Here is a 21,826-nt window from a genome sequence, read left to right on the forward strand (position 1 = left end):
ACTGTTTTGCCACCAGGGCTCCTTAAAAAAAAAAAAAAAAAAAACCAGTGCCGAGTCAATACCAGGGCTCCTTACATGGCTCTTAATATCAGTAATTCACTAGTAAGTGATTCCAAATTGGGGGAAAGACGAAAGTCAATTACATAGATTCTTGGTGGAGAGGGTATGTACATTTTGAGAAAAGAAACTCCAGCCGTGTCTAATTACTGGAATTTTGGGGCTCTCAATTTAGTTATGTATTTCACATAAGGCCGTCCCTGAGTTACGAGTAAGATCTGTTCCTGTGTCTTTAAGTCTTGAAGTTGAATTTGTAGGTAAGTCTGAACAGGTACTTATGGTTCTTATTTAGCCTAACTTCAGTGCACGAAAGGGCTAGAAACCTTTTCAGTGGTTTAAAAGCTGCATATGCAGCAAGTGAAGGAGATTGTAATGAAGAATTTGTCCGGAGGGAATTTTTTTTTTTTTTAGGGACTGGCTCAGTCGTTTCAAAGTGGGAGCAAATTTATATAACATTATAAAAGGAAAGTATGAGTTGTCCCTAAGTCGGATGTTCCTAACCAGAGGACTGCCTGTAACTACAGTACTCTTTTTACCTTTCTTCACCCCTTTTAAAGCTTTATTTTCTTAGGCACGCTGATCAGTCACTTGGATAGTAAACAAAACAATCATGTGAGTCAGTATCTTAATATATTGTCTAGGGAGCTTCTTAAGGAGACTTTTCTAGCAAGATAATAAGCAATGACATTGAGTGACATCGTGCCATCAGGATGAATTTTAGTGCCTGATATTTTCTGCATGTGATCATAGAGATTTTCACAGAATTTGCTCCATATTGCACAAAGAAAGGTAAAACTGATAAGTTAGTTTTCAGAAGTTTTTCTGACTCGTTTTACACTGCATAGTGACTTAAAGCAGGTCCAGGGGAGGCAGAGCCACAGTATGCTGGCACTGTCTACATCCTGGCAACCATCAAATGCTTGCTGTTTTTTTTCAACAGTTCGTATTTTGAAGTAATTCTCTCCTATAATACCCATACAGGTCTTGTTAGTTCTTTTATTTAAAAAGAAAAATAGCTCAAATGTGATCCCATCAGTTTATTTTAATTTGCTTTTTCCTCATATTTTTTAGAAATAAGTACAGTTAAAACTGTGCCACGTACTTATAGTCTATCCTATTGTTTCTTTTTAAATTCTGTGATGCCACTTAGCAAAATAAATTGCAAGAAAGTATTTTTTATTGTAAAAATGTTTATTTGCCAATTTATTGCTTTTCATCTGTACAATTTAGTGGTGTCAGTTATATTTATCATGTTGTACAACCATCACCGGTATCTGTTGCCAAATTTCCATCACCATAAGCAAAAAATGAGAGCTTCCTAAATGACAACTCCCCTTCTTCCCTTCCCTCTTGCCCCTGGTAATCACTAATTAACTTTCGTCTCTATATATTTGTCATTTCTAGATATTTTATATAAGTGACATCATAAAATAGTTGTCCTTTTGTGATAGGCTTCCTTCACTCAGCATAATGTTCTCAAGATTCATCCATGTTGTGGCATGTATCAGGACTTCATTTCTTTTGATGGCTGAGTAGTATTCCGTTGTATGTATATCCAAAAACTAAACCCACTGCCATCAAGTCAATTCCAACTCATAGCAGCCCTATTAGGACAGAGTAGAATTGCCCCATAGGGTTTCCAAAGAACGGCTGGTGGATTTGAACTGCCAACCTTTCTGTTAGCAGCCAAGCTCTTAACCACTGGGCCACCAGGGTTCCTTGTATGTACATACCACGTTTTATTTGTCCATTCCTCTGTTGGTGAACATTTAAGTTGTTTTCACCTTTTGACACTTAATGAATAGTGCTGCAGTGAACACTGTTATATTTGTGTCTGTTTGTATCACTGCTTTCAAGGCTCTTGGGTATATACCTAGGAGTGGAATTGCTGGGTCATATGGTAGTTCTAGGAAACACTGGGGGTGTAGTGGTTAAGTGCTATGGCTACTAACCAAAAGGTCAGCAGTTTGAATCCACCAGGCGCTCCTTGGAAACTCTGTGGGGCACTTCTTTTCTGCCCTGCAGGGTCGCTATGAGTTGGAATTGACTCGATGGCAACGTTTTTTTTTTTCCTTATGGTAGTTCTGTGTTTAACTTTTTGAGGAGCCACCAAACTGTTGTCTATAGTGACTGTACCATTTTGCATTCCCACCAGCAATAAGGGTTTCTCCACATCCTTGCCAACATCTGTTGTCTTTATATAAATAAAATATAATGAATACATAGAAAATATTCAAATTATGGCTTCATATCATGTAATACAAGTCTTTAACTATAAACTGAGACAGAACCTAAAATGGCAGCCTACCTATAAGGTTTATTAAAAAAAATATGATAGATAGTTAAATATCCTCTCCCTAACCAAAGTACAGTATCAAGCACCATAAGTGCTACCTAACTATGTAAAGTAGGTTCTGTTCCTTAAAAACAGGAGGTCAGTCGAACCGTTGTAAATATGAATTAGATTTTCCCTTTTTGTAATCATAAAAATAGAAATGTTTTTGTGGCAAAAAAAATTTGCCCAAGGATTTACTATAAAATATGTTTAAGGGTGTAATAGATTTATAAATATTGTGATTTAAAGAAGTAAAAATTTTCGAAGTAAAGTAACAATAAAAGTGTTGTTGATGCTCACCTTGAAGCTTTATTCCCACAGAACAAGGGCTGCGTAAGGGGAAGAGCCTAAGCGATAGCTCTGCTGTGTAAAGAGTCAGGTTTTCTTCTTCCGGTGCCGTTTTTTTTTTTTGCTTAGAGATGTTGGCCAGAGCTGCAGCTCAGCTTTTATTTCCATGCCGTCAACTAGGATAATGTTAATTCGGCTATGAGTATATATCACGGTTAAGTTTGTTAATACATTAAATGATACCCGCTAGTACTGTCAACTTGATGACATATGAAAATTCTTGGTTATAGTTCTGACTGTAGGGTCACTGCCAGAGGCTGTTAATTTTGATGAGATTTTCCCTCTAGTTTTAATCATTTTAATGTAGTGTTCCAAGGTTTGTTGTAGGCAGTAACACATCTCCTTGAGAAGATTAAATTCAGTGCCTTCTGCCTAAAGGGTGAGCTGTAATGCATTACATACGTTTAGATCTCTGCCGCCTGATTCTGTTTAATACTCTCTTCCTGTCATTTTTTTGTGGCCCTCGTGGTACAGTGGTTAAGAGCTTGGCTGCTAACCAAGAGGTTGGCAGTTCTAATCCACCAGCGACTCCTTGGAAACCCTATGGGACAGTTCTACCTTTTCCCATAGGATCACTATGAGTTGAAATCAACTCAATGGCAATGATTTTTCTTTTTTTTTTTAATCATTTTTCTTAGGTCTGTACCCCCCAAGAGCCAAGCTGGTAATACAGAGGCATCTCTCATCTTTGACAGATAATGAGCAAGCTGACATCTTTGAACGAGTTCAGGTAACATCATTTATATTTCTTCTGACTAAGATATAAGAAATGAGAAGCAGGTCCTGTTTTAATGAGTGCCTTTTTGCTCCTCTATCTGAAGTTAAAGATACAGAGTGATATTTAATAGTAACTAGAATGCCGGTTTTGCTTTTAGGAGCAGTTAAAATCTTCGCTTTATTTATGTTTACCAAAATGATAAAATCAAGTAAGAATAAAATAAAATGAGAGGTGCTCTGTTGCCGTAGTCTCTTGGTTTGTCTGTTCAACAGAAAATGAAGCCAGTCAGTGACCAGGAAGAAAACGAACTGGTGATTTTACATCTGAGGCAGCTGTGTGAGGCCAAGCAGAGGACACATGCTCACACTGGGGAAGGCCCGTCGGTGAGGTGTTTTCTCTTTGTCTGGTTTGTTTTGTTCACTCCTTTCATATTTCGTCAAAACATTAGATGAAGAAGGCATGTCTTTACTTTGAACTCTTATCTTTTTGAGGGCAAAAATCCTATCACACTTTTTTCCCCCAGCATTTTAGGGGTTTTACAGGAAATTTTAGCAGACATTGTTGCATGGAGATAAACTAATGGTGGTTTTAAAATGTAAAAACATTTATAGTTTTTAGTATAAAAACGGAGGCCTGGTGGCACAGTGGTTAAGCGTTTGACTGCTAACCAAAAGGTTGGCAGTTTGAATCCACCAGCCACTCCTTGGAAACCCTAGGGGACAGTTCTACTCTGTGCTGTAGGGTCACTGTGAGTAGGAATTGACTCAATGGCAATGACTTTGGTTTTTGGTTTTTATTATAAAAGAAGGGATAACAAATGTTCATGATTTAGAATGAAAATATATTTTTAGTTATATTAGTTCATTATTTTGTTTCAATTTCTTTTGAACATTTTATTAAAAGCTTGCTGTTGTCGTTAGTTGCCGCTGAGTTGATTATTACTCCCGGTGACCCCATGTAGAGCAGAGTGGAACTGCTTTGTAGGGTTTTCAAGGCTGTGACCTTTCAGAAGCAGAGTACCAGTCCTGCCCTCGGAAGACAGGCCTCTGAATGGGTTTGAACTGCCAAGCTTTCGGCTACTAGTCAAGTGCTCAACTGTTTTTGCCACCGCGGGGCAAAAGCGCAGGCACAAGCTTAGACAGCCTGAGTGGTAAAGGGCCAGGGCGTAGTATTATGTATGTGGCGGCCCCAGTGGCAAATCAAAGATGGTAGCTTTGTGCACATGGGTTAGAATGTTTTTCCAGCTGTGCGTGGGTAAAGCAAAGCCATCAGCAGTAGCATCATAAGAGAATCATGATGTAATTATCTCTTAATAACACTAGTTCGTTATATCTTTATTTCAACCCGTATTTAGAACAAGTCACATATTACTTGATGAGTACCCATTCCTTCATTTAGTCATTGAACAAGCACCTTTTCAGAAATTTCTATGAGCCACACTGTGTGCTTTAGTAGTGACAAAAAAAAAAGATAAATGAACAGTGTCCTCTCTGGAGGAGGGCTCAAACATTCTAAACCCGTTGCCATTGAGGCGATTCCAGCTCATAGAGACTCTATAGGACAGAATAGAATTACCCCACAGAGTTTCCAAGGAGTGGCTGGTGGATTCGAACTGCTGATCTTTTGTTAGCAGCCAAATTCTTAATCACTGCAGCACCAGGGCTCAAGTTCTAAAGGGGAAGGCAGACAGGTAAGTATAATAGAGGCAATAAGTGGCTTTTAGAAAGTAATTTGCAGGGAGAACAAAAGTAGCTACATCTGTCTTTGTTTTGGAGCTTGGATGGAGAGTAAGGGTCGGGGGCGGGGGGAGTATTATGGAATGCGAAGAGATGAATATTTTGGAAGGACTGGACAGAAACCTTGGTGGCCTAGTAGTTAAGAGCTACGGCTGCTAACCAGAAGGTCAGCAGTTCGAATCCACCAGGCACTCCTTGGAAATCCTATGGGGAAGTTCTACTCTGCCCTTTAGGGTCACTATGAGTCAGAATCGACTCGACGGCAATGGGTTTCGGTTTGGGAATTGTAAGATAAAGTTTGCTAATCTGGAAAGTTGAGGAAGTGTATTTTCCGAGAGCAACATTAAGCACAACGGCATCCAGCGGTGTGACTGGACATATTCCTTTCAGGCACTGAAGAAGGTATCCTGATTTTTCAGGTGCACTTGGGGGCAGGGGGAATAAGGCTGGAAGGAGGAGCAAGTGGAGAGGTGACGAAGGGCCTTAAGTGCTAGGCTGGACATTGTCACTGAAGGATTTCACGTTAAAGCGTGAGAAAATCGGATTTGCATTCTGAAGAGAATTCCTCTGTCCCTGTGACGGTGGATTTTTAAGGGACTTGGTGGATGTGGTGGTTGGGAGTGTTTGGACAGAAATCATGTTCTCCAATTAGGAGAATTTTGTAATAAAATATGTGAGAAGTGATCGAATGTATTCTATGTACGAGGCAATGGGAATAAATATCAGGCTTGTCCTTTATCTAACTGTGTAGAGGACAAATCAACATGGAATCACATCAAATAAATTAGAATATAGTGTGATTAGTACAATAATATAAGGAGCCCTGGTGGCACAACAGTTAAGTGCTCAACTACAAACCATAGGGTTCATGGTTTGAAACCAACCAGCAGTTCTTTGGGGGAAATACCTGGTGATTTGTTCCCATAGCCTAGAAAACCCTATGGGGCAGCTCTCCGCTGTCATATGGGGTCTCTGTGATTTGAAATCAACTAGACAGTGCCTAACAACACCACCAACAAACAATACGATAATATACGGATGCACAAGACACAGGGATAGCACAGATACATAAATAGATTGAATGATTCTGTCATGGAAATTTTTTTCATCTTAGGTTAGAGGCCTGAACTAGAACACTGGAGATGTGAGGAAGGTGTGAGTGAAGAGCTATTTAGGATGCAGAACCACTAGGACTTAGTGACCAATTGGATGGACACGCAAAGGGAGACAGAGTGAAGAACTGGGAAAGAGAATAAATAGTGGACGCATAGTGGGTGCTCATACAATTCAGCACCATCAGTTAATACTTGGTGATCTAGAAGATAAAGGCCCTACTCACAAATGAAAATGTCATCATAACACAGCTGTTAGCAGACTCCAGCTTTACTAGAAGTTGGTTTGTTTTTTACAACTTATTTCCCATTCCCCCCCACCCCTTGGTATTTGGATATAAAATATGCAAATTGGAATGGATGGTTGTAGTTATTAATCAAAAGAGGAGCAGTAAGAATTGCCATCTCAAATTTAATTTTTGTTAAATGCATCCGGAATTTATTAGAAGAAAGGAAAGGCATGAAGGAAAGATCTTATTGCTGTCTTTTTTATTATTTACAGTTTTAAAAATTAGACTCTTTGTCTTATAATCTGTGTGTTCATAATGCGGAACCTAAATCATTACTTCTTAACGGAGCTACTGAAGAATTCTTACGCGTTTTAATGGCTTGGTTAAGCCTACACTTAAAGCCTCATTTAACCTTGAATGCTTGCAAACTAAAATTTATCCGTTTTTCTCTCTATAGACTGTTTCAAATAGTGCAATTCCAGAAAATGCGACAAGCGGTGGGAGGTTCAAACTTGACATTCTGAAAAATAAGGCTAAGAGATCCTTAACCAGTTCCCTGGAAAATATCTTCTCAAGGGTAAGATTAGACTGTGAATCTTTTGGGTATTAATGACCGTGTTTTCTAACTGCTTTGTTTCATTCTCACCTGGCTTATAGAAGATTTCCTTCAAAAAAAAAAAACAAAACTAAGACAACATTCATTTAGTTAATACTTATCTAAAATAATCTTTAAAAATAAGTTTCATTCTCAGACCTAGATTTATTCTGGTACCTCTGATACCTGAATTCGAGCAATAGAGATTTAGTAGTAAAGATTTATATAGGGAAAATAAACTATTGATGCCCAATACTATAAGAACTTTTTATCGTTTGCCATATCCCATACAGTTGTAAAGAAGCCCCTCTTAGGGACTGGTAAGAAATGCTGAAAATCATAAGAATAAATTAATGGAAATTTATTTATTCCATTTTAAAAATGAGTAAAATGGTTTGCCTTCCCCTGAACAGTAATGTTAAAGCTGTTAGATATTGGGGCTGGGGGCAGGGAGCCACTGGATCAGAGCAGAGAGTGTACGCTGTCTGGGGTATAGAGTGTGAAGGTGTTCCAGTGCAGCCTGTGGGAACAGAGTGTGGTCAGGAAGGCATCTGCATTGGAAAATAGGCTGGTTCGGGAAGTTGGAGCTTGAATGGGTAAGGTGGACATCCCTGCAGAGAATGGTCTAGCATGGGTAGGCAAGGTGTTCACGTAGCAAGACGCCAAGTGTGAGGAGCTGGAGTCTGAGCAGGGTGAGGATGGTTTAAATGTGTGGGAGTGGCAGCCTGAGTTGGGAGAGGGGGTATCTGTGTGGTGGCAGCTGTGGAGATTGGTTACTTACAGAGGGACTGATCACATAAGTAAATATATTAAAGATAGTGGGGTCCAGGGAGAAGGGAATTACAAATATGAAGAGACAAGAAATTAGAATGAACTCTGCATTGTTGGATTTGACTTAGAGGTATCAATATGAACTTACGGCTTTTAATGTATATATATTTCGAAGTAAATATAGGTATAAATATGTACATATGGTCCTTAATTCTGTCCTGTGAGAGGACCTGGGAGCAGCTTTCCTATGTTGTTAGGTGCAATAGAGTCTATTTCAACTCACAGCAACCCCATGTGACAGAGTAGAACTGCCCCATAGGTTTTCCTGGCTGTAATCTTTACAGAAGCAGATCACAGGTCTTTCTCCGTCGGAGCCTCTGAGTAAGTTTCAACTTTCAACCTTTTGTTTAGCAGCCGAGCTCTTAAGCGTTTGTGCCACCAGGGCTCCTTAGCTTTCCCATAAAACCAAAAAACCAAACCCATTGCAGTCGAGTCAATTCCGACTCATAGTGACCCTATAGGACAGGGTGGAACTGCCCCATGGGGCTTCCAAGGAGCAGCTCGTAGATTCAAACTGCCGACCTTTTGGTTAACAGCTGAGCTCTTAACCCCTGCACCACCAGGGTAATAACCCTGCTTGGGTGACATCTAGTACCCAGACTTTGGTTTCTGTGTATATTCTCCACTAAAAGAAACCAGGGCTTCTGGGAGAAATGAGTGAGCCCAGAGCTGCAGGGAGAGTGCAAGAGGACCTGAAATATCTTGGTGTCCTAGATAGTAAGGCAGTGCTCAAAGAAGGACAGAGATATAAAGATGTAAAGACCTTGAAAGGGCTGGCACTGGCTATGTCTCAGTCAATATAAGCATCAAAATAATTGATGACAACAGATTATAACCTGTTGAATAATAGGAAACCATGAGTCTATTCTGACATAAAAAATAAATAATAAATGAATACATTGAAAATTTGATATGAATAGAATACTGGATGTAATTAATACTAGTTACAAGAGGTAGAGGAGCTTCTCCATTTAAAAAAAAAAAAAAGGAATGCTAGGAGAGCTATAAATTAGTGATATATATTGTCAGAGAAATCCTTGTTTGGATTTAAAAAGCAAGCCCACCAACCAAACCCACTACTGTTGAGTCAATTCCAACTCATAGAGACACTGTAGGACATAAGAGAGCAGCCCCATAGGGTTTCCAAGGCTGTAAATCTTTAACAGAAACAGACTGCCACGTCTTTCTCCTGCGGAGCATCTGGTGGGTTTCAACTGCCAGCTTGTTGGTTAGTGGCCAAGTGCTTTAACCGCAGCACCACTGGAACTCCTTTAAAAGGCAAGATGCCATATAAATTGTGGTATTATTTTTGCAAGGGAGGGGGAGGGTGTTTTTTCACTTTTTAACAGAGAAAAGAACAGATGGCTATTTAAAGCAACTGGCTCCAAGGTTCATGAGCGAGGTAAAAGCTCATTTATACAGGCCCTTTGTGAAGACCAATGCTTTGGTGGTGCAGTGGTTAAGAGCTCAGCTGCTAACCAAAAGGTCAGCAGTTCAAATCCACCAGCCACTCCTTGGAAACCACATGGGGTGGTTCTGTTCTGTCCATAAGGTCGCTATGAGTAGAAATCTACTCAATTACAATAGGTTTTGTAAAGTTAGCATAACCTTCAGAAAAGATTCAGAGTGTAGGCCCAGAGAAACAGAGCGTTAAGTTTTTGAGGAAGTACTGTAAATCAAGGCATTTCTGTTTATTTTAAACTTGTTTTTTAGTGTATCTGAAGTGAATTTGTTAGGCAAATGGTAACAGTTAGTTAAGTACTTTAACAAAGAACTTATTTCATAGACGTAAACAGTTCAGTGAGTCTGATCTTCCCCTCTGCTCAGTCTTGGCTGTACGACAGCATCATCAGCAGAGCTCTCTGAATACATAGACTCCTGAGGCCAGCCCCTGAAGTACTACATCAAAATAGCAGGGGCGTGGGGTTGAGTCATCCACGTGGTTTGGAAATGCCACAGGTAACTCTGATGTACAGCCTCAATTTGGCATCTTAACTCACTGTATGTGATTACTTATTCTTTGGGGGGCCTTTTGTTCTTAACAAGTGGCCCCACACCAGCAACATCATCGCGCCTGGGAACTTGTTAGGAATACGTATGCTCAGGGTCTACCCCAGGTGTCTTGAATAAGAAACTCTGGGAGTGAGATCCAGCACTCTGTGTTTTCACAAGGCCTCCTGATGATCTTCATGTGTGCACCAAATTCTGAGACCTGCTACTCTTGTTGTTAGCTGTCTTTGAGTCCCCCTACCCCTTGGTGACCTTGTGTATACTGCAACAAAACACCGTTTCCATGACTGGTTGTAGATCAGACCGTTGTGATGCATAGGGTTTTCACTGGCTGATTTCTGGAAGTACATTGCCAGGCCTTTCTTCCTAGTCTGTCTTAGTTTACAAGCTCCACTGAAACCTGTTCAACATCATAAAAACATGCAAGGCTCCACTAACAAACAGGAGTGGCTGTACATCAGCTGTTCGTGAAGCACTAACGTCATAAACAGATTATCCTTATCCACTAGTATCAGCTACATGAACTGAACACATGGTGTTTAGTGAGAGCTTTAGTAGAAAGACCATTTAAGTAGGTGGTTCAGAGACTGGAATTCAAGACCTGGCCCCAGCAGATTTTGTTTTTGATCTTGGACACATTATTTACCTTTTCTAAATCACGGTTTGCCCATTCATGAAATCATATACAAATGCCTGCTTAGTTTGCATTATTGTGAGGATTAAATGTCAGTATCTTAGGAAAATATCACACTATAGAGGTGTGAGCCCTGGTGCCGAAGTGGCTCAGAGCTCGTCTGCTAGCCAAAAGGTCAGCAGTTTGAATATACCAGCTGCTCCTTAGAAACCCTAGGGGGTTCTGCTCTGTCCTGTGGGGTCACTGTGAGTCAGAATCTACTTGACGGCAACAGGTTTTGGTTTTTATAGAGGTAAGATGGTATATACAGTAGTTTATGAATTGATTGGGGTCCCCCCAAAATAATGTGTTGTAAATTTGAACCCATGTACCTGTGGAAGTAATCCCATTTGGGAATAGGGTTTTCTTTGTTAGGTTAATAAGTCCATGTCACTGTAGGGTGTATTTTAAGCCAATCTGAGATATAAAAAGAGCAGATTAGGCACAGAAGCAAGGACAAATGGAGTAAGATTGGTGCCACATGAAGATTACCAATGGAGAAAGAGAAGCTGAAAAGAGACAAGGATGTTCCATCCATAGGCAACACAGACAGAAAGTGTTCCCCTAGAGCCAGTGCCCCTGAATTCAGATTTCTAGCCTCCTAAACTGTGAGAGGAAACCCTGGTGGTGTAGTGGTTAAAAGCTACATCTGCTGACCAAAAGGTTGACAGTTCAGATCCACCAGGTGCTGCTTGGAAACTCTATGGGGCAGTTATACTCTGTCCTATAGGGTTGCTATGAGTTGGAATCGACCCGATGGCAATGGGTCTTTTTTGTTTGATTGTTTAAACTGTGAGAAAATAAATTTCTGTTCATTCACTCTTGACAGAAGAGTAGAGTATGACTCTCTTGAGCCCCATCTCGTACCTTGGCATTGTGCACAGAGCTTGGGTGGCTGACTTTGAAGTGTCTCCGACATGCCTTGAATTGCTGGAATGACTATTTTGGCAAGGGCATACACAGCCAATCTATTTTGGTCAAGGTAGATATAGTAACTTCTGTGTCCCAAAGTGCTGCCAACTGCCATCAATTATGTGATCTAACAAGGTCTTTCACCACTCGTCTGTCAGTTTGTTGTACTGTGGTGACGTACATGTTGCTGTGACGCTGGGAGCTATGCCACTGGTATCTCAAATACTAGCAAAGTCACTCTGGTGGATAGGTTTCAGTGGAGCTTCCAGACTAAGGCAGACTGGAAAGAAGGTGATCTATTTCTGGAAAAATTGGCCAGTGGAAACCTTATGGAAGCAGTGGAACAGTGTCTGATATAGTGCTAGAATATGAGCCCCTCAGGTTGGAAGGCATACAAAATACTACCTGAGAAAGCTGCCTCCACAGAGAGTCAACCTTAATGACATGGATGGAGCTTTTAGGAACTTCATTTGTTGATGTGGCATGACTCAAAATGAGTAGAAACAGCTGCAAATGTTCATTAATAATTGGAGTGTGGAATGTACAAAGTATGAATCAAGCAAAATTGGAAGTTGTCAGAAATGAAATGGAACACATGAAAATCCATATCCTAGACATTCAAACTCCTTGCCATTTAGTCGATTCCGACTCATAGCAACCTTATAGGTCAGAGTAGAACTGCCCCATAGGGGTTCCAAGGATTAGCTGGTGGATTTGAACTGTGGACCTTTTGGTTAACAGCTGAGCTCTTAATCACTGTGCCACCAGAGCTCCGTCCTAGGTATTAGTGAGCTGAAATGGACTGATATTGGCCATTCATATGTTCTACCATGCTGGGAATGACAAATTGAAGAGGAACAGTGTCGAATTCATCCCCTCTGCCAAAAAAAAATCTCAAGATCTATCCTGAAATACAGTGCTGCCAGTGATAGGATAATATCCATATGCCTACAAGGAAGACCATTAATAAAACTCTTAGTCAAATCTATGCACCAACCACTAATGCCAAAGATGAATAAACTGAAGATTTTTACCAAGCTTTGCAGTCTGAAATTGGTCAAACATGCAGTCAGGATGCATTGATAATTACTGTTGATTGGAATGTGAAAGTTGGAAACAAAGAAGAAAAGATCAGTAGTTGGAAAATATGGCCTTGATGATAGCAATGATACGGGAGATCGAATGGTAGAATTTTGCAAGACCAATGATTTATTCGTTGGAAATACCTTTTTTCAACCACAGTAAATAGCTACGGTCTTGGTTATCTAGTACTGCTATGACAGAAATACCACAGATGGGTTGCTTTAACAAAGAAATTTATTCTCTTACAGTCAAGGAGGCTAGAAGCCTGAATTCAGGGTGCCAGCTCCAGGGGAAGGCTTTTTGTCTCTGTGGCTCTGGAGGAAGGTCCTTATCATTAATCTTCCCCTGGACTATGAGATTCTTAGCACAGGGACCCTGGGTACAAAGGACACACTCTGTTTCTGGCACTAGCTTTTTGGTGATATGAGGTCACCAAGTCTCCCTGCTCACTTCTTTCTTTTACATCTCTAAAGAGATTGTCTTACAACAAAACTAATCTTGTAGATTGAGTCTTACCTCATTAGCATAACTGCCTCTAATTCTACCTCATTAACATCATAGAAGTAGGATTTACAACACACAGGAAAATCACATCAGATGACAAAATGGTGGATAATCACATAATACTGGGAATCATGGACTAGCCAAGTTGACACACATTTTGGAGGACACAATTCAATCCATAACAGTGACTATACATGTGACCCTCACTGGGTGCAATACACAGGAATCAAATCAACTACATTTGTGGAAGGAGGCAATGGAGAAGCTCAATATCATCAGTCAAAAAGAGATAACAACTCAAATGACCTAATAAGACAACAAGGGAGCCCTAATGTGCAGTGGTTAAGAGCTCAGGCTGCTAACCAAAAGGTCGGCAGTTTGAATCCACCAGCTAGGAGTGGGGTTGCTGGATTATATGGTAACTCTGTTTAACCTTCTGCAGAACGGCCAGTTGCTTTTCCAAAGTGGCTGCACCATTTTACATTCCCACAAGTAATTGCTGAGGCTCCTAATTTCTCCATATTTTTATTAACATTTATTATTATCTGTCATTTTGATTGTAACCATTCCCTGTGGGTATGAAGTGGTATCTCATTGTGGTTTTGATTTGTATTTCCCTGATGGCTAATGTATTGAGCATCTTTTCATCTTTCATGTGGCCATTTGAGTATGTTCTTTGGAGGAATATCTGTTGAGATCTCTACTTGTTTTTAAATTGGATTATTTGTGTTTTTGCTGTTGAATTGTAGAACTTCTTTAAATATTCTAGATACAAATCCTTTATTAGATATATGATTTGCAAAGCTTTTCTTCCATTCTGTGGGTTGTCTTTTCATTTTTTTCGTGGTGTCCTTTGAGACACAAAGGAAGTCCAATCTGTTTTTTCTTTTGTTGCTTGTGTTGTTGGTGTCATATTGAAGAAATGCCATCTATTTTTTTTTTTTTTAAACATCTCTTCTTGTCGTTAAGCTCTGAAGCTGTCAGAATTACAGTGGTAATCATCTGCTAGTCTAGCTAATATCTTTATTTGCACTCAGGCTAAGTATAACAGAACACTGCTTCATAGTTCCCATGCTGCCTAACTTCCATTTGTGTATCTCAATATCATCTTGGCTTTTAAACATAACACAGAATTACTGACACATTGAGATCATAAAATTTTCTTTGAAGACATAGGAAAAACCTTGTTATTTTATAAATTTATTTTTAAGTAGCTTTTATAATATCAATAGATGGCATATAGGTATGACAGACCTCATTTTTTTAATCTTTATTAATATATACCTTTGTTACATTAGGTCTGTTTTTGAGAGTTCTTCTGTGCCATTACCTTTGTAAATTTAGGCAAATCATTTCAACTTTCTGAGAGTTTGTGTCCTGATAAGTAAAATAAAAATAATAATCAATTGGTCATGAGGATTAAATGACTGTGTATAGTAAAAATCCAATTGCTGTTGAGTTGGCCCTAACTCATGGCAACCCACATGTGCCAGAGTAAAACTGTGCTCCATAGGTTTGTCAATGGCTGGTCTTTCAGAAGTAGATTGCCATGTCATTCCTCTGAGGCACTTGTGGGTGAATTGGAACCACCAACCTTTTGGTTAGTAGCCAAGCATGTTAACCGTTTGCACTACCACCTCCAGTGTACAGTAGGAGTAAGCAAATGACCTGTGAGCCAAATCTAGCACCAGCCTGTTTTGTGCCACCTGATGTTTAAAAAAAGGTTGCAACATGGTAGATTGAACAAATTCATTTATCTCTGCTGTCTCTTAAAACTCTACTAAAATTACACTGAAGGAATAAAAAAGATTTAAAGAAATCTGTAAAGAAATAGAGAACAGAAGAGGAAATGGCAGAGGTGGGTAGATGAGTGATAACCAGCTTAGCTGAGTGCAAGAATTCCATTGTGAAAGTACATACCATTTGAAACCAGCTGATTTTTCACAGAACTCCCTTAAAGACTCAAGAGGTTAAAGTGCCTAGTACTTCAGAAGGCAGGGATGAGCGGGTGGAACTGAAAACTGGAGGACTGATAGAAAATAGGAATTAGGCACAGTTAGACCTCCAGCTCCCCTCCCCCGCTCTAGGCAGCTAGGCGACACCTTCCCCCACCTTGACTCTGGAGGGAAGCTATTGATTTATGCCTCAGACAAACCTCCCCAGAAAGTTTGACTCAGGGGGATGAGATACTGTATTGAAAAGAGGATTAGCGAGAGCCTGTACTGAACATCAAGACTAACTAGCCTTCTCACCCTGCTTGGTTTTCATTGTACAGAATGGTCATGTTCATTTCTTTCCTCACCCTCCATTTACCCTCCACTAACCCTCCACTCTTTATGCAAGAGATTGAAGGGCTCTTCTCTGGAGAAACTCATCCACCTCAGATAAAACACCTACATACAATAACATTTTAGGGTGCCACAGTGAACCTACTGAGTGCCTGCCAAGTCACTCTAGAAAACAATGAACCAGATAAAAAGCCCAGTCTTACTCTACAAATCTAAGGTCATCAGGCATTTGAAAATCCCCTATATATAAAAGATAGAACAAAATAAACAGAGAAGAACTTGTAGGAAACAGAAATTGTAGGGAGCTAGGAAAGTTAGAAAATTATAATTAATATACATAAGAATAAACACTACTTTTATGAAACAAGAATAGACCAAAAAACTAAAAAACCCATTGCCATCAAGTTGACTCCAACTCATAGAGACCCTACTGGACAGACTGGAACTGCCTCATAGGGTTTCCAAGGAACGTCTGGTGGATTTGAACCCCCAACCTTTTGGTTAGCAGCCAACCTCTTAATCACTGCTCCACCAGGGATTGTTATTAGGTGTGGTCAAGTTGGTTCCAACTCATAGCAACCCTATGTACAACAGAACAAAACAATGTCCACAATCGTTATGCTTGAGCCCATTGTTGCAGTCACTGTGTCAGTCAATCTCATTGAGGGACTTCCTCCTTTTTGTTGACCCTGTACTTTACCAAGCATTATGTCCTTCTCTAGGGACTGATCTCCCTGACAACATGTCCAAAGTATGTAAGACACAGTCTCGCCATCCTTCCTTCTAAGGAGCATTCTGGTTGTACTTCTTCCAAGATAGATGTGTTTGCTCTTTTGGCAGTCCATGGTATAGTCGATATTCTTCACCAATACCACAATTCAAAGGCATCAGTTCTCCTTCAGTCTTCCTTATTCATTGTCCAGCTTTTGCATGCGTATGATGCTATTGAAAATACCATGGCTTGGGTCAGGCACACCTTAGTCTTCAAGATGACATCTTTGCTTTTCAACACTTTAAAAGGGGTCTTTTGGAGCAGATTTGCCCAATGCAATGTGTCTTATGATTTCTTGACTGCTGCTTCCATGGGTGTTGATTGTGGATCCAAGTAAAATGAAATCCTTGATAACTTCAGTCTTTTCTCTGTTTATCATGATACTGCTTTTTGGACCAGTTGTGAGGATTTTTGTTTTCTTTATGTTGAGGTGCAATCCATACTGAAGGCTGTGGTCTTTGATCTTCATCAATAAGTGTTTCAAGTCCTCTTCACTTTCAGCAAGCAAGGTTGTGTCATCTGCATAATGCAGGTTGTTAATGAGTCATCCTCCAATCCTGATGCCCCATTCTTCTTCATATAGTCCAGCTTCTCGTATTATTTGCTCAGCATACAGATTGAATAAGTATGGTAAAAGGATACAATGCTGACGCACACCTTTCCTTACTTTAAACCACGCAGTATCCCCTTGTTCTGGGGATACCATAAATGCAAAGCAGTCAATTGAGATCAAGGAAGAACTCTTAAAACTTTCTGATAGTAGACAAACAATTCAATAGGAGGCTTACAAGCTAGAATTGAAAAAATCTCTTAGAAAACAGAACAAAATGACAAGGAAATGGAAAATAGCCAATTGTTGCAGCCACTGTGTAAATCCATCTCATTGAGGGTCTTCCTCTTTTTTGCTAACCCTCTACTTTACCAAGCATGATGTCCTTCTCTAAGGACTGGACCCTCCTGATAATATGTCCAAAGTATGTGAGACGAAGTCTTGCCATCCTTGCTTCTAAGGAGCATTCTGGCTGTACTTTTTTCAAGACAGATGTGTTCCTTCTTCTGGCAGTCCATGATATATTCAGCATTCTTTGCCAACATTGCAACTCAAATGCATCAGTTCTTCTTTGGTCTCCCTTATTGATTGTCCAGCTTTTGCATGCATATGAGGTGATTGAAAATACCATGGTTTGGGTCAGGTGTACTGTAGTCCTCAAAGTGACATCGTAGCTTTCCAGTACTTTAAAGATGTCTTTTGCAGCAGATTTGCCCAATGCAATACGTTGTTTGATTCTTGACTGTTGCTTCCATGGACATTGATTATGGATCCACGTAAAATGAAATCCTTGACAATTTCAATCTTTTCTTCGTTTATCATGATGTTAATTTTTGGTCCTATGTATGAGTCGATTCTGACCTTATAGGACTGAGTTGAACTGCTCCATAGGATTTCCAAGAACAGCTTGTAGATTCAAACTGCCAAACTTTTGGTTAGCAGCCAAACTCTTAGCTACTGTGCCACCCATATATATATATGAAACTTTCAAAGAAATAATAAAATAAAATTCTCAGAACAAATGGACATGAGTTTTCAAATTTACTAGACTCAGTAAGTGCACAATACAATGATTAATAAAAACCGCACCAAGGCATATCATTGTGAAAAGCCAAGAGTAAACTCAGAATCTGTTCCAGAGAGAATAGCAGGTCACATACAAAGCCTCAAGAATCACCATGCCATTAGACTTCTGTACCAAAAGGTATTTTAGTAGTGCTTGTATATTCTGAAGGAATGTTTCCAGCCAGAATTACATGTTCAGCCAAATTATTAATGTAATATATAGAAGACATATAAATTTTTTTTTTCTTCCCAGTCATTGCTTTTCAGAAAGCACCTAGAAAATGTGCTTCACCAAAATGAGGAAGTAATCTAAGAAAAAGGAAGACAAAGAACCAGAAATTCCAACATAGAAGAGGGCCAAAAGAAATGTCCAGGTTAATAGTGCAGGAAAACACTGGAAACATCTGTACAGCAAGCTTGTATTGCAACCAGTCCAGATTGGGGCAGGAAGACAGAGGGCCCTGCAATGGGTAGCTCAAAGAAGAAGAAGAAAAAAGGAATTCATAGGTTATATGATGTTGAACCATATTTAGATATAGGAGAGTTTGGCAATAAATTAGTGATTGGTGAGGCAGTTATTAATTCTATGAAAAAAATTGTACAAGATATGAAATTCGAGCATAGTAAAATATGTGGCTTAGCTGTGGATGGTATTTACAAAGTCATAATAATCTAAGCACAAAATATTGATTTAATCCAAACTTGTACAATAACTATATTGAAAGAAGAGGGGAAGAGGGAAATATGTATAGAGATGAGTAGTGAAATAATAATAGTAAATAAAGCCTCATCTTCTAGAATAGGAAATCATTAGAAAGATGAAGGAATAGCAGTATAAGCTAAAAACCACAAGTGTCAATATAAATAATTTCCAGTGTTAGTTTTTAGGGGTGTGGGATTCAGGATGTGAGAGTGGAGGTTGGTGAGCGCTGCTTTTCGTTTTCAGGTTGGTGGCACAGTGTGACTTTTGAAACTTTGTGCAAGTATTACCTAGATTAAAAATTAAAACGAAATTGAGTCTTCCCCTCACCCCCTCGAAAAAAAACAAAACTAACAAATACGAAAACATCAACCAAGAATATATGAAAACGTTCATACTGTTAAGTGCTATACAAATGTTGAGCATTGTTTTATTTTCCAGGATCACACTGTCATATTGACCTGACTGGTCACCGTTTTTAGAACTTCTCCATAGGTTTTATAGTCATGTAGAATTCCTCATTCTGTGCTTTTCTCTTATGACCTTGTGTATAATGGGACGCCCAACGTGCCTTTCTATCCTCTTTCCTTGTATGTTTGGCCTCAGTTTCTTCCTGTATAAAATGGGGGGACTAGACAAGATGATCTCTTAGGTCCCTCTTTCTTGTATCACTGTGAAATCCCAAACAAAGAATTACGGGCCAAAAAAAAAGAACCAATTCACCAGTATCGAAGCAAGACAGATTGATATCAGTTCTTCTAAGTGTTTATTGAAGTAGTTTTGAATTATGACTGAATGGTGCAAAATCCATAAATAATTTACAAAGCAGTTTTCCCTTTTTTTAATCCTATGACACGAATTATGAATTTGTAATTAGGCTGTATGGAGAAAATTTTAGGTCATTTTCTTGGTTTGTCTTGCCGCAGCGCCCACACTTGCGTTTATCTGTAGGAGACAGAGTTAACGGGGCTCTCACTGAGTATCTGGAGCTTGCGGATGAGCAGTGCTTTTAACCTTGTAACCAAAATAACTTCAAAGGGTTTGGTCTGAGTATCTAGTTATCTGATGGCTGATTTTAGCAATAATGGAAATAGATTATGAATAGTTCTATTTACTGTGCTATAATTGGCTGTTAATACTACTAACCAATTTGAGTAAGCCACAAAAGAATTGAATGCTAACATAAAGAAGGAACCTGAAACTGCCTTTCATAGTTTTGAAGTAAAAACCTAAACTGTATGAACAATTTAGTTTTATTCTCTTCACTTAGGGAGCTAACAGAATGAGAGGCCGGCTTGGAAGTATGGACAGCTTTGAACGGTCCAATAGTCTTGCTTCAGAGAAGGTATCTAATCGGAGCTCCCTTTTTTAGAATAAATTGGGAGTGTAGCAGAGACCATCACTTACATGGTAATATGCATGCTGACTTACCTTATTTTGATTGCTTCATGGCTTAAAAAAAAATAAGTATTTGAGGCTTTGTTATTTAAATAAATATTTTAGAAGATTCTGGATATTAACATCTTGTTCCTTTTTCAGCTGAAGCTTTCTCATGTTGGGATAGAACACGCACTCACAGGCTAGCTGTATTCCCTCAGGCTTTTTACTGTTTGGAGCACTTAGGTTTTGGAGGACGGTATTTGAGTGGCTCAAAACTGTATAAAAAGGAGCTTAATAATGTCCATACTTACGCAGTGAGCTGTTTTTCTTTTGCTGTCTCCCCATATTACCTCCCCTGCCTCTATTTTTTACCTTTTTAACTGTAATCTCAGGCTCTTCATTATTTCATAGACAATACCCAGTAGGTTTGGTTTCCTGTTTCTTTGTTCTGATAGAAAACATCTAACCTAAGGCATATGCAACTGATGTTTTTAGAAAATTGAAAAGCATTAAAATATCTTTATTCAATTTTCTGTTGATGGAATTGAAAATTTAGTTCAGCTTTGATTCTAATCCGTATTTATCAAGCTAAACATTTCTAAAATGCTGTCTGTTCTGGAAAGTATAAACAACACACCTGTCTAAATGGAAAGATTTATTATGTCTACTCATGCAATATCAGATGCATTCCAGCATAGCTCACTTTTCATTCATTTCCTGTTTTTTGAGTCTTTAAAAAAAAAATTACCTCGGGCAACATGTAGTTGGATAGGAACATCAATAGTGAAGGAAGATACTTAACAGGCTTTATTTTTTTTTCCCCCGGTGGTTTTGCTGTGAGAACGGGACACTTAGGCAGTGTAATATTGTTTTGATAGTACAGGAAGCATGCACCCGATATGTCACGGAAATTAGTAGCTACATAAACACAGACTCCACCTTCTTTTTGTCATGATCTCTTTTCATTTCTGGCAACAGTGAGAAGTACAGTAGCTGTAGCACTTTACCACAAAGTACCAGGGGGAAAGAATCACCCCTTTCTCTTTCTGGCCTATCTTTGCGGATGCTGTCTTACAGCTGCTTATCAGAAAAAGAGTGTTATGGGTTGTGGTGATACTGATTAGCCTTTAGCATGGATTGAGTAAAAAAAAAAAAAAAAAAGTTTTATCATGACCCAGGAGGAAGAAGAGGCCACTGTCACTTTTGAGCTGTGTGTTGTAGCAGGTCTGCCATGATCCTTGTAGGAGAGGAAGACCTCCCTTTTACTTGCTTTTCAGGACTACTCCCCAGGAGACTCCCCACCAGGAACGCCGCCAGCCTCCCCACTGTCCTCTGCTTGGCACACTTTCCCTGAAGAGGATTCTGACTCCCCACAGTTCCGCAGACGGGCACACACGTTCAGCCACCCACCTTCAAGCACAAAGAGAAAGCTGAACCTACAGGACGGGAGGGCACATGGTGTCCGCTCCCCTCTTCTGAGGCAGAGTTCCAGCGAACAGTGCAGGTGAGTCTGAACCTCTCTCCAGAATGTGAAATAAAATTGTCCTGTCAGTCTCTTTTGATCATGGTGGAGTAAAGATTTATTGTGACTTTATGCTCTAATCAACATTTAGTACTTAGAAAGACCATAAAAATAAATTATAAAAACCTTGGTCACTGGAAAATGGGGCAAGATTTAGGGCACACCATAAGAGAATTATTTTTAATGGAACTCCCCCATTTTTTTTTTCCAGGAAAAAAAAAAACAAAAAAATGAGATGTCATGCAACTATTTTGTCTGAAAACCTGCTGACAGCACCAGTTAGTCAGTGTCTTCTTGATAATGATGGCTATAAAGAAACAAAGTCAGCAAATTCAGAAGTAACATAACAGGGGAACTTCCTGTTAGCCTAAATAATTAGCTTACAATATCAGGGTTGAAAAATTA

General features: G+C 39.4%; 1 protein-coding gene across 5 annotated transcripts in view; it reads left to right on the top strand.

The window, feature by feature from the left end:
- TBC1D4 (TBC1 domain family member 4) overlaps positions 1–21,826 on the top strand; it is a 240,840-nt gene that overhangs the window by 165,095 nt on the left and 53,919 nt on the right. For 4 of the 5 annotated variants that reach the window (XM_023547297.2, XM_010589408.3, XM_064270032.1 and 1 more), the window contains 5 exons: positions 3,379–3,470; positions 3,731–3,841; positions 6,994–7,113; positions 19,790–19,864; positions 21,177–21,403. In XM_023547297.2, the coding sequence (XP_023403065.1) occupies positions 3,379–3,470; positions 3,731–3,841; positions 6,994–7,113; positions 19,790–19,864; positions 21,177–21,403 (625 nt within the window). The remainder of the gene's footprint in view (positions 1–3,378; positions 3,471–3,730; positions 3,842–6,993; positions 7,114–19,789; positions 19,865–21,176; positions 21,404–21,826) is intronic. The other variant, XM_023547295.2, reaches the window with a different exon arrangement.

The sequence above is a fragment of the Loxodonta africana genome, chromosome 17, assembly GCF_030014295.1.
Source record: "Loxodonta africana isolate mLoxAfr1 chromosome 17, mLoxAfr1.hap2, whole genome shotgun sequence".
NCBI lineage: Eukaryota > Metazoa > Chordata > Mammalia > Proboscidea > Elephantidae > Loxodonta > Loxodonta africana.